Consider the following 17,520-nt stretch of genomic DNA (forward strand, 5'->3'; position numbering starts at 1 on the left):
GTGCCAGCACAGGGACGGGCCCTGCCCTGGGGCTGTGACACCCCATGGCTGGGACAGGCCAGAGGCCACTGACCTCCTGCCCCCTGGGCACACCCAGGCTCGTGTTCAGCCTACAGTTGTGTCCTGTCCACAGTCAGCATGTTTGCTAGAAATATAAATACAGAAATATAGACATATAAATAAAAATACGGAAACCCTCCCCCCCAAAAAAAAACCCCAAAGAACCATCCCCAAGGGTAACAATTATTTCATTAATATTTACTTTTTTCTCAGCCCTGCAGCACGTTCCAGGGGGATGAGGCCCCACGTCCTTGTCCCAGCCCTGAAGGAGCAGCACAGTTACCAACAGTGCTCAGAAACAGCCCCTCCAGCCCCCATTTCACCTCCGAGCCCGGTAACACACAAAAAGCCTTTCTTTCCTCCCTCCACTCCCCTCCAGTTCTCACAAGCCATCAAAAATTGCAAATTTACCCCAGTAACATTCCAGACAGGGTGGCTGCAGAGGGAGTTAAGAGGTAATGCTTTTATTTTGATCTGAATGTATTTGAAGTGGAAGCTCTTGGTGCAGGGGCCGATGCTCTGGGCCCTTGAGCAAGAAGAAAGAAGAGTCTTCCCAGGGAGGAAGGAGACACCTCCACAATGTCAGCAAATTAAAGAGATCCCAGGTCATGTCTGGGCCAGGGCTGCATGTCCCCCCCGTTGGTCTGATTATAGTCCTGCCCATTTTGGACCAGAAAGTCACTTCCATCGGTCCGATGATCGCTGCTGCTTCTCGTACAACTAAAACAGCCTAAAACCCCCACAAAGTTCCCTGAACAAAACCTCAGCCTGTTTCAGTCATTCCTCACTGGATCTGCTGTACCTTGGCAGGAGCTGCACTCACAGAACACACGTTTTCCTGTGCTTTGCCAAAACCTCTTCCTGGATCCTGTCATTCCTCCCCCCATGCCCAGCTTGGCTCGGATGTGGCTGTGGAGCATTCCCCTCCCAGGTGCTCTCTGGGATGGGTTCACTGTGCCCCTCTTCTCCTGCAGCAGCAGCTCCAGGCTTTGCAGGGTTTTAAATCTCTGGGGTGCAAATTTCACAGCTACTTGTATTTATTTTCTTTCCTGAGCATCACAGGCTACCCAAAATGAACATTCAACAAATCAACCTCAAATGTGGCTTTTTCAGGGGAACACTAAATTACAGACAACGTTAATGGAGAATGCCATTAATGTGTGTCCATGGATGCATGTTCAAGAGGGGAGAAAATTAAAAAAAGAAAATATGGCAGCTCTGAGAATGTAAAGGCTTCGCTTTCAGCCTTCCCAGGCTCTGCTGTTACCTGGGTGTTACCAGCAGCAGCTGCAGCAGGGCAGAAGGCAGCACAAAGTCTTTCCCAATGGACCCATTTACCAAGATGGAAATTAAATTAAGCAAAGTCCACTCTGCAAAGCACTACCAAAGCCCCTTGTAGGTCTTGGCAGCTGAATGATCTAGAAAAACCACACATCACCAGCACTCGGAGACTCAACATCTCCCAAGCCCTGGATGTCCAGATGCACCAGCATTAAACCCACTGAGGAGCAGCAGCTTTGCAGGGAGAGCTCAGTTGCTCTGTGCTGTTTGCAGCTGCAGCTCTGCCCTGGATGGGAAGGACTCTCTCTGGATATAAAAATTGGATATAAACTGGAATATCCACTGCTTAAAGCAACAAGATCAGTTTGACTTTACAGCTGCCAGATAAAACAGCAGGGTCAGACCCAGGTAGAAAAAACTCATTAAAACCCAGATTCTCTGTATCTAGCAAAAATATTTTGCAAGGGGAGGGGATAAGGAATGCACAGAGGAGACAATGTAGTGTCATCAGATAGTGTTTTAATAAAATGTACAGAAGTTTACAAGTCAAACATTTCTTCATGATTACCAGAAACAGATGATCCCACCTGGAGTGCAAAACTTGGCCCCACTGATGTGCCAGGCTGAGGTGGCTCCACGGCTGCTCAGGGACCACACAGAGGGGAAACTCTGCCCGTGGGACACGAGTCAGGTTGTGTGTCACAGTCAGGGGCCCACAAACACTCCCAGCTCCCCTTCCCGCTCCACGTGGGAACAAGGGAGCTTCCTTCGCTCCTGGACTGGGTGGGGGTGCTCTACCCACTGCACCCTACACCCGAGTGAGTCCCCTGCCCTCCCACCCGTCCCTGGGAGGGATCGGGAACACTGGATCAACATTATCCCTCCAGCTTCACAGGGAGCATTTCTAGGTGTGTGTGAGGGTATTTACCCACCTACGACGGAAACTACAGGCCATGGCTTATTTTTAGAAACACTAATGCAGCTGTGATCAGGCTTCAGGAATGTGTTTCCCAACTGGACCAAGATTTCACTGTCAGGACACTACTGTAAAAATGCTTTGGAGTCTGTCGGTGTGCTGAAAGGCCTTGATTTAACACCACGAGGAAAACAAACAAACAAAAAACCAACAAAAATTCAACTCCCCAACAGAAGAGTCTTTGGTGGAAGCTGAGTTAAAGTAACCGATTACCACTTTGGAGTGACTGACAGTTCAGCAGCTGAGCAGATCCCGCCCAGTTTGCTGCTGTCCCGAGGGGGACGCGCTCTGGGATGTGTCTCGATGCTCACAGGGCCGGAGCTCAGCATCACCTCTGTGCTCCAGGCAGAGTGTGCACCCCAGGCTGGCTGTGTGCTGGCTTCAGGAGGCTGAACTGTAAACTTAACACCAGGTGTGACGATGCCGAGCTGGCTGGAGGGAGAGGAGACACGGGGAAAGCCCCCGAAATCCTGCAGAGCCGGGCAGGACACAGGTCCAGGTCCCCCCACGGCGCTGTACCAACGTCATGGCAGTGAGCACAGAGCCAAGCCAACTGCTTGCTCTATTCACACAGAAACTCTGATTAATCACTTTGAAAAGAGACTTGAAGTGCATTCAGGGAGTGAGAACCAAGAACCACTCCCTCTCCCAGCAGGAATCCCAGATTGTCCAAATGATCCCTGCACCAGCACGAGGGCTCAGGGCAGTGAACAGAATTTACTACAGCTTTACTAAAGAGATGAAACCAGTGCTCCTCTTCAGAAAACTGATTTCAAAACACTGCATTGAGGCTGTACTAGTCTTACTTCATTAGGATCACTGGTTGTGTGGCAAATAATTAGCATCATTCTTCCCTGTTTTAACATTACAACAGCAAGCTTCAGAGACTAGAGAAATGAAATTTCCATTTATAACTCATCACACTGAGGCTGCAGCAGTGGCAGTGCAGGATTAGGAGGAACACAGGCTGGAAATGAGAAGGATATCAGAGTAACAGGCCCTGAAATTGAGTCTTATGACCATAACCAAAAGTCCCATTACTTTATGAGCCACATACAGAGATACAAACGAGCTGCCTCCACCCTCAGAAGAGATTTAAAACCATTTAAGCACTGGATGTGTCTGGCAGGATTGTGAGCTCTAGGGCACAGTCAGCCTGCAATTTGTGTAAAGTGCTTGAAGGACAAAAAAGCTGCCAAAATGCCAGCTGGAAACTCAGCCTGACCCAACCTAACAGGGCTGGAAATGAGCCCAGACACCCCAGTGTACCTTCCCTTTTGAGCACAGAGGGGACAGGCTAATACTCTTCCAGCACCAGCTCGGTTTCACCTGGACGTGGCAAGGCCAGAAACTTCACAGAATTATCCAAAAGCAATTTTTCAAGTAAAAATGAAGGGCAGGAAGAACCTGAATGCAGTGAGCAGAGGGAACACCCTGAACCCACCTGGGGTTCAGCAAAGCATCTCCCTGTTCGCAGGTTCATCCCACACTGCCAAGGCCTGGCCTCCCTTCCAGCAGCTTCTGAGTGAATTTAAGAGCTCGAGGCCAAGTGCAGCCTCCTGGCTCAGTGTGGCTGCGACACAGGTTGGTGTTGGGACAAATCTGGGCCCTCACACTCCCCCTCCTTGAATTCACAGTTTGCTGTCACAGTCGCTCTCAGGGCCTCTCACTGATCCAATCCAGCAACAACCAACTTGGGGATACAGAGATTTAAAACAAAAAACAAAACCAACCACCTTTTGGGTGTATATTTAAACAGAAAACTAAAAAACAAAACATAATAAACAGCCTCAGCTTTGCTGAATAAACATCTCAAGGGAAACCCAGAAACTTCTTTTACAGTACTTCTATTTTCAAGAGGTGGTGATGGAGGACAGAAAGCCCCTAAACCACCACTATGCACCAATATTTATTAGCTGTGAGTGCAGCAGAGCAGGGCAGAAGGTTCCCAGCTCCACAAGCTCCAGCTGACCTGTTCACCAGGAACTTGTGCAAGCCAACGTGGCCTCCCTGCTTTCCAGTATTCTCCCTGCCCAGCCCAGGGCTCTCAGACCTCAGCCCAAGCATTTCCCTTCCAGGCAACCCCCGTGTCCAGCAGAACACCTGGCTCATCTCTTGCAACTGGAGATATTTTGGAGGGGATTCAAATTCAGGGAGGGGAAAGGGAACACTGAGCAGTCGGTGATTCCCACTTGCAGATGCTTTGCAGTCCCCTCCCAGCACTCAGGGATTTTCCATCCACCTGTCCATCCATCCCTCCATCCTCCCGCTGTGTGGCTGGGATGAAAGGTGAGCAGCGAGTCTGCCCCAGACTGTGCAACGTCCTCTTTTTTTCAGCCTTCACACACATCTTTTCTGTGCCCCCTGTGTTCCTATAACACTTATTATTTGGACCTCGGACAGAGCCATGTGCTGGAGGTAGTCTCAGGGTTTTTTCTCTCCAAACTACACCCAAGTCTATTTTCAGCTGCAGCAGCTCCCCAGGGTGTGACTCCAGTGAGTCAGGAGGAGCTACAGCTGATCCTTCCCTCTCTCCAAGGGCCACTACTCGAGGGACACTACTCACAGGACTTGCTCTGAGTACAAACACGTCAGCAAGTGGACAGGGAGGAACCTGCTCTGCACACAGCCAGTCCTGACCTCAGAGACCAACCCACGGCTCCAACAATTCCCCTGCAAACGTCCAAAGACCACAAACCCACTCGTGGGAGACCCCCAAACACAAAGTGTGTCCTTTACCCTCAGCACAAGGCTCCAGCTTGGACTGGGAGCTTGGACTGGGATCCCACAGAGCCCTGATAACCAGGTCTTTGAGAGCCAGTCCACTCTCACGAGCACCTTTGCAGGCCAGAAACAGCAGATCCAGGGCAACTTCTGCAACCAGGCATTTTGCAAAATAATCATGGGAGGTTCCACTCTCCTCTCTGTCCTCCACTAGTGAGCAGAGCAGGGAGCACAGTCTGCTCTGGGCCTGCCCAGTGCCTGCCTGGGGGATTCTGCCTCTGAACACTCTGGCTGCTCACACAGTAAGTACTTGTCCTTCTCTTTGGGACTGGGATAGAAAACGTAATACTTCGGAAGGAGAGTGAATGGATTTTGTTTAAGTTCATCCTTAACCGACAAGAAAACAAAAGGCAGAATTTACTCTGAGTCGAGCTCTGCCAGTACAAACCCACCTAACAGGGCCAAGTCACACCACGTGAGGTACATCAGCACAGCTATGGAGCTGTTTGCATCATAAATTTCCCCCAAAGGTCTATTTTTAATACTGTAAATACACATCTCTCCTTCACCAAGAGCAGATTTCCGGGTCCTACACTTTGGCATAGACCAGACAGGAAATACATGTGTAAAAGTGAAAGCTTTGCCTGATTGTTTGCACAATAATTCGATTTTCCAGCAGCAGGAACAGCCTGATTGCCTCACTGGAGTTCCCAAGACTGAAGGCACTGTGAGTCCTTCCCTGACTGGTGTGGCCCCAGCCCGGGCAGCACTGCCACGTGTCCCACCCCAGGGAGAGCAGAGCCACGGCTCTGCTCCCACCACCCTGCACAGCCTGGCCCCAGAGAGCACTGCAGGGTCTGCCTGGGTGGGCACATCACCCCCAACACCCACCCAGAGCCACAGCTGCCACGGCCACACCGCTGCTGAGCAGCAGGGATAGCACTGACGGCAAAGAAGTCACAGTAAGCCTTTAACCTGTGAAATCACGTCCTTTCCAGAGCATTAGCAAGTCCTGCTTGACTTGCTCTGTAATTAATAAACCTTTTAATTCATCTTATAATGCATTTCTCTAGCCAGGACCAGAAAATATGGAATACTACTAGTTTAGAAAAGCATCTAAAAAAATAAATGGGGGGGAAGACAGTGAGAGGAGGAAGGTGAGAAAGGCTCTGAGGATCCTGAGAGCCAGGCATTGGGACTAACATAACTTAGAACGGTTCCACTACCTATCACTGCAAAGAGAGTTCCGACCAAAAATAATAATTATTTTATACATATATATTGCTGTGTCACTCATTTCGACGCAGAGGCCCGAGGTGCTGTGCGAGGTGTCCCGCAGGAAGCACAGCCCCACCCCCAGCACGTTAAGGCTTCTGCTTCCCCGCTTTGGAAGGGAAGGGCGCCGAGGAGAAGGGATCCGCGCCGGGCAGCTCCGTAGTCCTGGAGGACAGCGGGACCACAGAGACAGAGCCCACTATGGCCTGCCTGTTGGTCTGAGACACCACTTTGTAAGCAGCTATGGGCTTGGCCTCGAGGCCTGGCCCGTCCTCGGGGCTGTAGTGCCGGGAATACTTGGACAGGGATTGCGGACGGAAAGGCTGGTTCCCCGCGGCGCCCAGCACGGCGTCCGGGGGCAGCGCGGGGCCTTGGCTCCTCTCCCCAGCCACGTCCCCCTGCTCCGGCAGCCCTCCTTTAGCAGGGACGCTCTCCTGGGCCTCCACAGCTCTCCCGGAGCAGGGATGGAGGCTGCCTGGCTGAGGGAACCCGGCAGGAGGATACTGAGACCTCGCCGAGGCCGCGGCCCCGTGCGCCGCCGAATCCAGGCTGGGGAACAGCGGGAGAGCTCGGCCATCGCCCCCTTGGCTGAGGAAAACAGGTGCTGGGAACGGCTCCTTATGGGAAGTCAACTCTTCCATGCTTTTCTTCTTAGTGAAAGGGGCTCTCAGAAACACATCTGCTTCTTCTGGATGTCGCAGAGCCACGTTGCCCTTGGAGAGAAAAGGAGCTTTGGTAAAGACATCCCCCTCATCCGGCACTTTCCTGGAGCTTCGGAAAGGAGCCGTGGCAAAAACATCAGGTTCGTTAAAAGCCTCCCCGGTGTGCGACTGGAAGGCTGGGAACAGCATCTCCCCTGCTCTGGACTGGGAGTGGGGATCTCCCTTGGAGGCCTCGTGCCTCTCCCTGGGCACAGGCTGCAGGAACCCTGGGCAGAGCTTGCACGTCTCCTCTTCCTCTTCCGAATCCATCAGTAAAGGCCTGGACCCACTGCAATCCAGAATATCTCCCTCATGGTCTGTCCCCTCTCCTTCACTGCTGTAGAAGGAGCTGTTGCTTGAAGGACCATCTCTGGCTAAATATTCCGACTCCGAGTTGTGCTGCACTTTCACCTCCAGCATCTTGGACTGACCCTTGTACAAAGCGAGTCCATCACTGCCAGAATCTGCTTTACAGAGCTCAAGAGCTACAGCTGGGAACACGCCTGGATCCCTCTGCAGACCTACAAACACAAGAGAAGAGTGTTACTCAACCAGCTCCACGCCCTTGGTCATCAGTCAGCATGAGAGGTACTTATGACACAAGAACATCACACTGTTCAGATGGAAACCACCACCACGCATGGAAAATGGGCGGGAGAGGGAGGGAAACCAATGGAACTAAAAATGCCAGGAAGGTGTTTACGACACACGAGCTGACACACAACTAACCCAGCCTGGGGACACACAGGCACCACTGCTCAGAGGTGGAGGATGTCTGACACACGCAGGGGCACACGCAGCACTCTCAGCACCACCCCACAGGTCTCCTCTCCCTCCCACCCGCGGCGACGACACCACGGCAGAGGGTTCACGTCCCAACGCTGCTGCCCAGAGTGAACAAGTTCTGTCACTGCCTGCTGCCCTGCTGGCTGCCCTCTGAGCACAGCCACCACTTGGCACAGCCTCTGTTCCTGTGAGCCAGCCCACGGATACGTGGAATTACACTCAGGCTTGGAAAATACACAGGAATGCCCCTCAATCTGCTAAAATAACATGGCCTTTTCAAAGACTGAAGGTCAGCCTACAGCTTTTAGTGAATCCTTGTAACTGCAGCAGCATCATTTTAAACTACTGCCAGAGAAACCATTTTTAAACATCCATACCCTGACTTTAAATCAAGGATCATGACTACAATGACCAGGCTTGTTTCTGGATTTGATAACAAGACAGTGCAGGGAGAGGCTGCCCTGCCCTTCTCCAGGGTTGGTTTTGCCTCACGACTCACACAGACAGAACAGAAGATCTCTTACCTTCACAGAACTACTGGCAGGTTGGGAGTGTGTCATTGGACTCATGTTAGCAAGAGGACAGGAAAAAATCACATGAAAACTAAGCAGTAGGAATTGCAGGAAGAACGAGGAGGGTGAGGAGGCTGGTTGGTGCCCACGGACAGCGGGGCACTAACCCACACACCCTGCTGTGCCAGAGCAGCCTCCTCACCCAGGGGAAGCTCTGCCCAGGTCAGTCATTCATGTTTGCACACCCATCACAGCCCTCAGGGCACTGCTCCATGAGCCGTGGACACACACAGGTTATCCCCTTCTCCAGCACCTCTCACAATTAAAGACACAGCAGGCATTCATTAGGCATCAAAACTGGTATTTATTGGGAAACTCTTCACTTGGATACACGACACTGCTAAATAAAGACAGTGCAGATATGTGAACATTTGACCAGTTGCTCTACAAAAACACTCTCTCTCTTTCCTGAAGCCTCCGCTGTCGCACTGGTTTCCCCTGAGATGCCACCCTTGGATCACAGGAACACACGGCCCCAGTGGAGGTGGGTACACACTGCCCAGGTGTTACTGGCACATTCTGGGCACACAGGCTGAGGCAGAGCAAGAGCAGCTGCCACATCACACAAATGCCTCCGAATTCCCCATGAACTACAGATTAAGGAACCAAGGGAAAAAGGCATTTACCATAGAGAACATGATGCCAGTGCAAACCAAGGCCCACTCTGCACAAGAACAGCACAAACACCGTTTGGTCGGTGTTCCCTGCCTGGTGACGTGTGTCAGCAGGTCCCTGTGCCCACGTAAGCCAGGACGTGTGGGACAGAGTCAGAGAGGGTGGCAGGATCTCAGCTCTGCTCAGGGCTCTGAACGGGAGGCACCAGACGAGAGGCAGAACACTCTAGTTCAGGAAAAATGGCTTTTTCCAATGCTCTCTCTGCCCATCCTAAGAGAGAAGGGCACTGAATGCCCAGAGGCTGTTTTCTCCCTTGCCAAGGCCCGTGCAGGAGCTGTAAGTTACTCTGGGAGATAAAACCTAAGTGATGCCTCAGCAGGAGCCACTTCAGTCAGAGCTGCTGGGCAGTACCACAAGGGAAGGGCCCCGGTAATTTGAACACAACAACAATGGGCACAGAGATGTTAAAGTGTTACCTGAGAGTTTGGGAATTCACTGGCAGGACCGGAGCACCAACTGCACTGCCAGGGTCTGTGTCTCTGATCCTGAACAAGGGAGACCTGGCACTTCCAGACCCCTCCCACTGTAACCCATCTCAGCAGCTTCCTTCCCACATTCCTTGGTTCCCTCAGCTTTTCCTTTGGCAGAAAGCAAAGGAATGGTCCCAGAGGGAGCTATAGCAGCATCCCTACAACAAGGAAGACATCACACCAGTGTTTTACCTCAGCAAACTGTGTGTGTGGCTCAGACACCTCTCACAGCTGCTGATGCCATCTGGTAAAAAAGGCTCTGAGCTAATGCTGGCACTGAGATCACCATCAAACCCAACCCTGCCGTGGGAAGGGCAGGGCAGAGATAACAAGACCAGGCCAGTGCTTCCCATAAGCAGCCACAACTATGGGTCTTGCAGACCATCATTCCAGAGGCTCCTGTCCCTGACTCTCAGGACAACAGGGAATTCCAGATGCTCCAGCAGGGCTGAGATCAGAGACCAGGGGGGCTGAGGTGCTCCAGGGACAGCTCCCCATGGAAAGGCCTGGATGGCCAAAACAGACACTTGTTCTGTTACAGGGCAGGACAGAAGGGGTCACTGCACGACCTGGTGACAGCAAGAGTGAACCCAAGTCTAAATCTCATCAGACTAAGGCAGTGCCTTTTGGTCCCTCCTGTCCCCCCTGTCCCTCCTCCATGGGGACTGGGCCCTGTTCACGCTGTACAAGGGGCCTGAAAAGAACCAGGCCTGGATCTCTTGGCCAACACACAAAGCACCACAACCCCTCATGCAGAGATGTCCCTTTGGCAGAGGCAGCATTTCCCAACATGTGCCTACCCTGAGCCAGGCTCCTTCACTGGGAGCTCCTTGTCTGTCCCCTCTTCCTGCAGACTCCTGAGGTCTGGGTGTTCCTCCAAGGGGAAGCATCCCTCAGGTTTTCCTTAGTGCTCAGGTTTAAGGACTGCACACTGCAAACAGCCACAAGCTTTACAGCAGCAAATCTTTACAGAAGCTGGAGCTTACAGATGAGGTTTCTCCCTGCCCCTGTACAACACCGGTGTATAATATTTTATTCCAGGGTCAGATACAGGTACTAAAGAAAATTCTAAACTATACTCAAGCTCTCTTTCCACAGGGAGAACCTTAAAAATAAAACCACTTATCACTCAGTACTCCAGAAATACACCCTTTGTGTATCCAGACAGCAACCTGAAGAAAAGGCCATTTACCCCAGGTTACAGCCCTGACACCTGGACATTCCCCAGCTTCCAAGGAAAACAGTGCCTTGAAGTGGGAGAGTACTGAAATAACCAAGAGCAAAATTAGAAAATATTTACTCCCTAAGGCAGAGCAGTCACCACAGTGATGAGGACCTCACTTCTGGAGCAGAGTCCAAAACAAAGTCAGGGGAGACAGAAAACTCTCCTGATTTCAAGCCCAAGTCAGGAAGGTCTCAGCAGTAACTGTGGCTAAAGATCAGCAGAATTACCAGTGTGCAGGATTAGTAGTTTGGCACTTAAAAAGGGTCAAAAAGCTTCTCCTTCCTTTGTTCTTGCACAGTGGAGTCTTTTCTTGCATCCCAATTCCTAGAAGCAATCTCCTTAAAGGCAATACAGAACCACCCCCAGGCAGCAGTTCCACAGGTCAGTGTCACCTGTGTCACTGCCCAGTGCAGACAGAACTCCGTGTTTCTGCCCAAAGCCACTGCACAGGAGGAGACCTGGAGGCAGAGCCAGGGCCTGCAGCCCCACAAGAGAAGGAATTTAATGCCCTAGTTTGGGCACTCATGTACAGCCACCTGCACCGTGACAGTGAGACCAGGCAGGAGCTAAACCAAGCCCAAACCCCACATTCCAGCAGTTCCCAAACTAACACCCTGGACACCAAGAGCATCCTTGTGCTCTCCCCTCACTGGGCTGTGCCCAAACCGGGAGTTATGGACACGAGTCCTCTTTAAGGTACAGCCAATGACCCGCTAAGGAAAACACAAGGCGAGTCCCATGGGGTGAACGTCCCACAGCAGGGATGTCCCTGCAGCAGCCCACCCTTCCTCCTGGGAACAGCAGGATCCGGAGCCTGGACCAGGGCTCCTCCCAGCACAGACAGGGACTGCACAGGAGCAACAAATAAATACAAGAAACCCTTTTTTAATTCCCCCCCAGGTCTGTGTTTCCTGCTGGAGGGCAGCAGCTGAGTGCGCAGTGCCCACACACCTCAGCACAGAGACAGGGCACCCACCTCATCCCACTGCCACGACCCAGCTGAGCATCAGCTCCCTCATCACTCACTGCCCCTATCCCAGCTCTGCCTCCACCACAGCAGCTGCTCCCCAGCTCTGACTGATTCCCAGGGGAGCTCCTGAACTAGAGAAGCTGGGCTGAACTTCCACATGCCCCCACTTCAGCTGCAGCAGCTGCAGCACATGGGGCACCCGATGGCGTTTCCTGTAGTTCCCCTTCCACAAGCTCCACATTTCACCTTTGCTTGGATACCCCAAAAGCTGCTGAACTCTGCCCCTGCTCTGAATCACACCTGAACTTTCACTGTAATAACAAATTTTAAAAAAAAATCAATTTTCAAAGCAGGTGTTTTTGGACACCACTGGAGGGAACACCCTGTTCTTTCAGGCCAAAGAACACCTTCGTTGTTCCTTTGCAAGAAGCCCCCACTAAAAATAACTTTGCTTTGCACAGATTGGCTCAAGCTGCCCTTCACCTGTGGTGAGTGGGCTGGGGGATGATGCAGGTTTGCCATAAAGCCAACGGTGCCAAGATTGTCCCCCCAGCCCAGACTGCCCCAGCTGCTCACACAGCACCCGCTGCCCTGGCCAAGGAGGGCCCACGGGACCCCAGGAAGTTTGGACAGTCCAAACCCAGGAAGCTGCACCTTCTGGTTTGGGATGGATGCTCCCAACACAGTGGGTATTGTCAGAAACAACACAATTGGCTGATCTCTCAACTGTAGGGTGACACTTGTGCCCATCTGTTGAGAGGTGAACCAGAAGGTTTCCAAAGGCAGGGGCATTTCTCAGCCCATGTCCCCCCAAACAAGCGAGAACCAATATCGAAATTCCAGCTACTCTGAACATTTCCCACCCAATCCCAGTTTGTTCTTGCACCTACAGCACAGCCTTGACGGGAAGGGAAATGGCTCCATGTCCTGTGCTTGTGTTTGCAGCTCCCTGCCAGGAGGATCCACCAGAATAGTCAATGCCACCACTGCAAGCCCCAGAGCCCTCTGTCATCCCAACGCTCAGGAACAGCACCGGGCAGAGAGGAGAACACTGCTGGGATTTCACTGACTGTACGTTTGTGCCATGTTACCTAACACCTCCTGACCCCACAACCCTTCAAAGGGGACAGAAACATCTCCCTCAGCTTCAAACAAGGCTCCAACCAAGCTCCAACAGCCTCACTCTGACACCACCTGGGCAGCACCAGGTACCAGGCACGTCCCACAGGGACACGGGGGAGGTCCAGTCTGTCCCCCCCAGCAGCAGCTTCCACTGAAACTCCCCAGCTCTGAGCAGCACCAACACCAGCCAGTGCCTGTAGGACAGTCACAGTTTCTGGAGTTTAAAATGAATCCCCAATCTCCACTCATCTCATCTCTCATCTCCCATTCGCTCTGCAAACACCTGGCGAGGATTTGCTGATGAAGGAGGTCTAAGAACAGACATCTCTAAAATATCATACTTCCACCCACACCCACGAACAGCTACTTGAAAAAGCAATAAAATAAACATTCACATCTGCTTATTTAATAGCATTATTAACAACCCAGTGCATTTGTCATTTTTTTCCAGAACCCTTGAACAAGCGCCATTAGATTTAAAATCTTAAACATTCTTTAAAAGTACTTTAATTCACAGAAATCTTTGTTTCTAATATACAGTAGATGGTTACTTTTTAAAATCCATTCTCTTTTCATATAATCTCAGTATCTGACTATACAATAACTTTCTATCTATAGCGTCTTCATGTTTTCCAGTCCAGCTTGCCTGTGCTTTAGGAATATAAAACAAAAAAATAATAAAGTTCTATCCACAATTTTACTAAGGTCATTTCCATAGTTCTCATGTAAAGCTTCTCTTGGAAAGTGCAGTATACACATGTAATGATACAACACACTTAAGCAATACTTTTATTATTAAGTGTAGGTTTTAAAAGAAGAGTAATGTAGAGACACAACCGATGGGAGATCTATGTACAGAACTGGTTAAACGGAGTGTGGGGGGGATGGAGAGAGGAAAAGGAGGAGTCACAAATGGGTCTCTTCCCTTCTCAGCGAGGTCAGCACAGACATTCAGTCGCTCGAACTTTCGCACGTGGGAACTGCACTGTTACTAATACAGCTACAAACACAGACACGGGGAGAGCAGGAAGCTGGGAGAGTCCACTACAGAGGGAGGGACAGTCCTTCTGGGCAGAGAGCGCTCTCAAATACAAGATAGAAATTCCGCACTTCGGGGTAAGCCAAGGAAAACGAGGTGAGCGTATCCAGCAAAGTTGACCAACTAAGCATGTGGAGGGAAAAGAAAAGGGAAACCCCACTGAGCTGTAGCAGCACTGATTTCAAACCACCTGAACCAAGTGCATGCGTGTTCACAGAGACCGGGGAGAAGGGCCCACAGGAGCCTCTGCTACTGAAACAATGGGTCCAAACTGACCCGGGTGCACCACAGCAGTCACGGGAGAAAGGGGAACCCAGAACAGATACCAGAGGCTGGACCAAAACCGGGACTGAGAACGGACAAAACGACCGCAGGACAATTTGCTTCATACACAATTTACAGTAGGTCAGGGGGATTTTTTTCTTTCCAGTCAAACACAGAAATCACAGAAAATACATCTGCTGCTGCCACAGTGCCCTTTTCACCCAAAAAAAAGTCAACAAAATGCCAGTCACAACCATACTCACATGGATTTGGTTCAAAACCTTGTTACGTTTCACCTAGGGTCATGTCTGCAGCTTTAACAATCTGGTTTTTTCCTTTTTTTCTTTTCTCTTTTTTTCCTTTTTCCTGGTTTTCCCTCCCCCAGGAAGTGCAGTTCATTCCCAAGCAGGATTGTTAAACAGCAAACCATGGGCTGGGGGCAGCTGGAAAACTCTTCATCTGCACCATCACCAGAGTATGGGCTGGGCTGTTTCAGAGGAACTCGGGGCTTCCTCCTCCTCTGAAGCCAATTCAGAGCCATGAGCTCTCCTGACCTGGATCCTGCAGGTGAGGGACGTCCCCACTACTGTCCCCCGGCCCTTCCTCCTGCCCATCCAGGGAAAACAGGGACAAGCCCAGACCCAAAAGCACAAAGCAGAGGTTGACCCACACCGTGCCCCCCTGCTCTGGGCAGGGGGAGGCTCTTGCAGGCAGGGGCCCAGAGCAGCTGCTGTTCCCTGCTCCCCACAGTGCTCCCTGCACACGGGCTACGGGGAGGAGCAGAGGAACCAGAGCAGGCGTTCAGAGCTTTAGGGAGGACAGGCTGCCTGGAGAACTGAGACAGAATCCTTCCCAGGCCATGGGAAGACACGAGAAAGGTGGGTGACTGTCTCCTGTTGGCAGATTTTTCTTTTAATTAAGAAAAAAAAAAAGAGCAAAGCCCCAAAGAAGCACAACGGGAGGAAACTCTTCTGGCAACGGGACGGAGGGTTGGGTACGGGACAGAAACCGCGGCTGCTACTGTGCCACTGCTACAGGTCTATCAGCTGATCCACCAGCAGTAAAGACCTGGCTATGTTGGGAAGACTGGACTCAGAGCTTCCACTGTTGTTTCTAGAATGCCCACCTGAAAGTGTGAGAGATAGGAATTCAGTATTGAACAGGACACACACACACGACAGTTTCAGAAGTTCAAGATCAAGCAAGAAAGAAAAAAGTCAAAGCAAAACAGAAAATTTGCTCAAGCTCTTCTCATTACTATCACAACAGCAACAACAACCCCTCCTTGCTCTTCCACCCTCTCCCCCCAAACCAACCAGCACAGCAGCCAACAAATCCCTACAAACACCAGCTCCTTCCCCGAGGTTTATCCAGGCTGCAGAATCCTGTCCTTACTAAAGGGTCACTAAAGCAATTACAAGGACTCCCACAACCTAAAGACAGTTCAGAGTTTTAAATCTTGAAATTTAGTTGCTATTTTAAGAGCATCTTTGGTTTGCAGCTGCTTCCAGGAGAGCTGAGCTCTCATGGGGCTTTCTGTAACTGGGACCTGGACACATAAGGAAAGGATCCCAGAACAGGCTGGGTTAGAAGGGACCTTAAAGACCATCTGGTTCCAACCCCTCAAGAATCTTCTCTGTACTCAAGGCAGCCTATCCTGGCCCAGATTTGGGAGAAATCTCTGACTTCCAGCAGGAGCAGGGTTTGTAATGTCTGAACTATGTCTAACAAGTCTTTGAAAGCCAATACGGGTGCAGAGCAGGGGCACAGCACATTCCTGCTGGGACCAGAAGTGGGAGCTAGGGAAGCCAAAAAGTTCTGTGATCAAACTGAGGGAAAAAAAAAAAAAAAAAGAAGAGCCCTAGAGTTGTCTTTAAACCTCCACCAGTACACCAGAAGCTGTAATCAAAACTTTTCAACAGTGTGACCGCAGAGGCAGGACCCACTTCACTGAGCAGGCTGTGAAATGGTGCCTGACTCTGTCCCTGAAGAGTTAAAAACACAGCACTGTTGTGGCTTTAAGCCAAAAGTGCTGCTGCTCCTCCATAGCCCTGTGTGAGGCTGGAAGTGCTGGCCAAGAGCTCCTCAACTGAGGGACACCACGGTCTGAAGTCCCACAGACTCTCCTGCTCAGAGCCCTTCAAAGGAGGTGGGGACCATCAACCAAACCTCACACTCAGTTCCCACAAGCACCTTTGAAAAAGCCCCAATTTCAGCAGGAGTTTTGGGATTATAAAGGATCATTATCATCATCATCCTCCCCGTTTGCTGTTCCTCATGCCAAGCTCACTCAAAAGCCAAAGGATCTCCTTTATTGGCCTGGACAGCAAATGGGAACGTGGGAGAGCAGAGTTCTCCCAGCACCTCAGCCAGAGGTGTCTGTGCTCTCCTGGCAGGCTGGGAGCAGTGACCTCATGGGATCTGAAATCCTTGCACTTCTTATCTCTTTGGACATGGAATCCTCTCCCAAACAGAGAACCTACAGAAATTTCAAGGCCACCATATCTCAGAGACAGACTAAGCTCCCTAAATACCACACTGATGCATCTACAGTTTAGGGTTTGGACTAGTCACACCTGCTGCAGCACCACTGCCCCAGAACTAATTTATATGTTCACTGTTTTCCTTTTCTCCTTCCCTTTTTCACCCCCACATCCTGGCTTACCTTGTGAATTTTTGGATATCAACACTGGAATTGGGTCAAACTCATCTTCTGTCACTTTTTCAGAGCCCTCAGGAGCATCAAAGCCTGATATCAGGTTAGTATCTTCTGCAGCATAGAAGAGAAAGAGAGTAAAGAAGCAAAGACAGCAGAGAGGCTGGTTAGCATTGCCAGGAAGGGTTAGAACATCTCTATGTTTTCAGAAACAGGGTTTAGAAGCAGGAGTTTCATTTAAAAGGTGAAATAAAGTTGGTAAGTCTGGGTAAGAAGGTGGAGAGCCAATTAAATACAGAAGTAGAGGGGATAAAACCAAACCAAACGAAGCCAAGTCACAAGAGCCAGAACAAAATCTGTCCAGTCTGAAGGCTCAGCTGGAGAGTTCAGAGCTGTGGCAGAGGCCTGGGGTTAAACTCCCAAGGACTGAAGGTGTTCTTTGCCATTAGCATGGTCTGAGAGCACAGTCTGGCTCTCTGGCTCCCAGCTCTCAAGCACAGGGAGAGGAAAAGGGCTGGGGAAAAAAAGAACACAGAGAAGAAATTCCCATCATCTCTGAGACAAACCCATGAGCATTCACCCACAGCACTAAAACAGCAAGTGAACATCAAGTCAGATTTCCAAGGAGTTTACACACCTGAAAATGTAACCAGATTTAAAGGCCCCTCAAGCAGCTCTGGGAGATAAATCCACTGATTTCAAACCACGTCAGCCACAGCTCCAC

General features: G+C 50.8%; 1 protein-coding gene across 1 annotated transcript in view; it reads right to left on the reverse strand.

The window, feature by feature from the left end:
* Nucleotides 1-1,843: 1,843 nt before the first annotated feature.
* Nucleotides 1,844-17,520, reverse strand: part of AAK1 (AP2 associated kinase 1) — an 83,163-nt gene continuing 67,486 nt past the window's right edge. The window contains exons 20-21 of the mRNA XM_017837330.1: nucleotides 16,806-16,910; nucleotides 1,844-7,538 (exon numbers count right to left, since the gene is read on the reverse strand). Of these exons, the coding sequence (XP_017692819.1) occupies nucleotides 6,406-7,538; nucleotides 16,806-16,910 (1,238 nt within the window). The 3' untranslated portion in view covers nucleotides 1,844-6,405. The remainder of the gene's footprint in view (nucleotides 7,539-16,805; nucleotides 16,911-17,520) is intronic.

The sequence above is a fragment of the Lepidothrix coronata genome, unplaced genomic scaffold (genome assembly GCF_001604755.1).
Source record: "Lepidothrix coronata isolate B3197 unplaced genomic scaffold, Lepidothrix_coronata-1.0 Scaffold301, whole genome shotgun sequence".
NCBI classification, from domain to species: domain Eukaryota; kingdom Metazoa; phylum Chordata; class Aves; order Passeriformes; family Pipridae; genus Lepidothrix; species Lepidothrix coronata.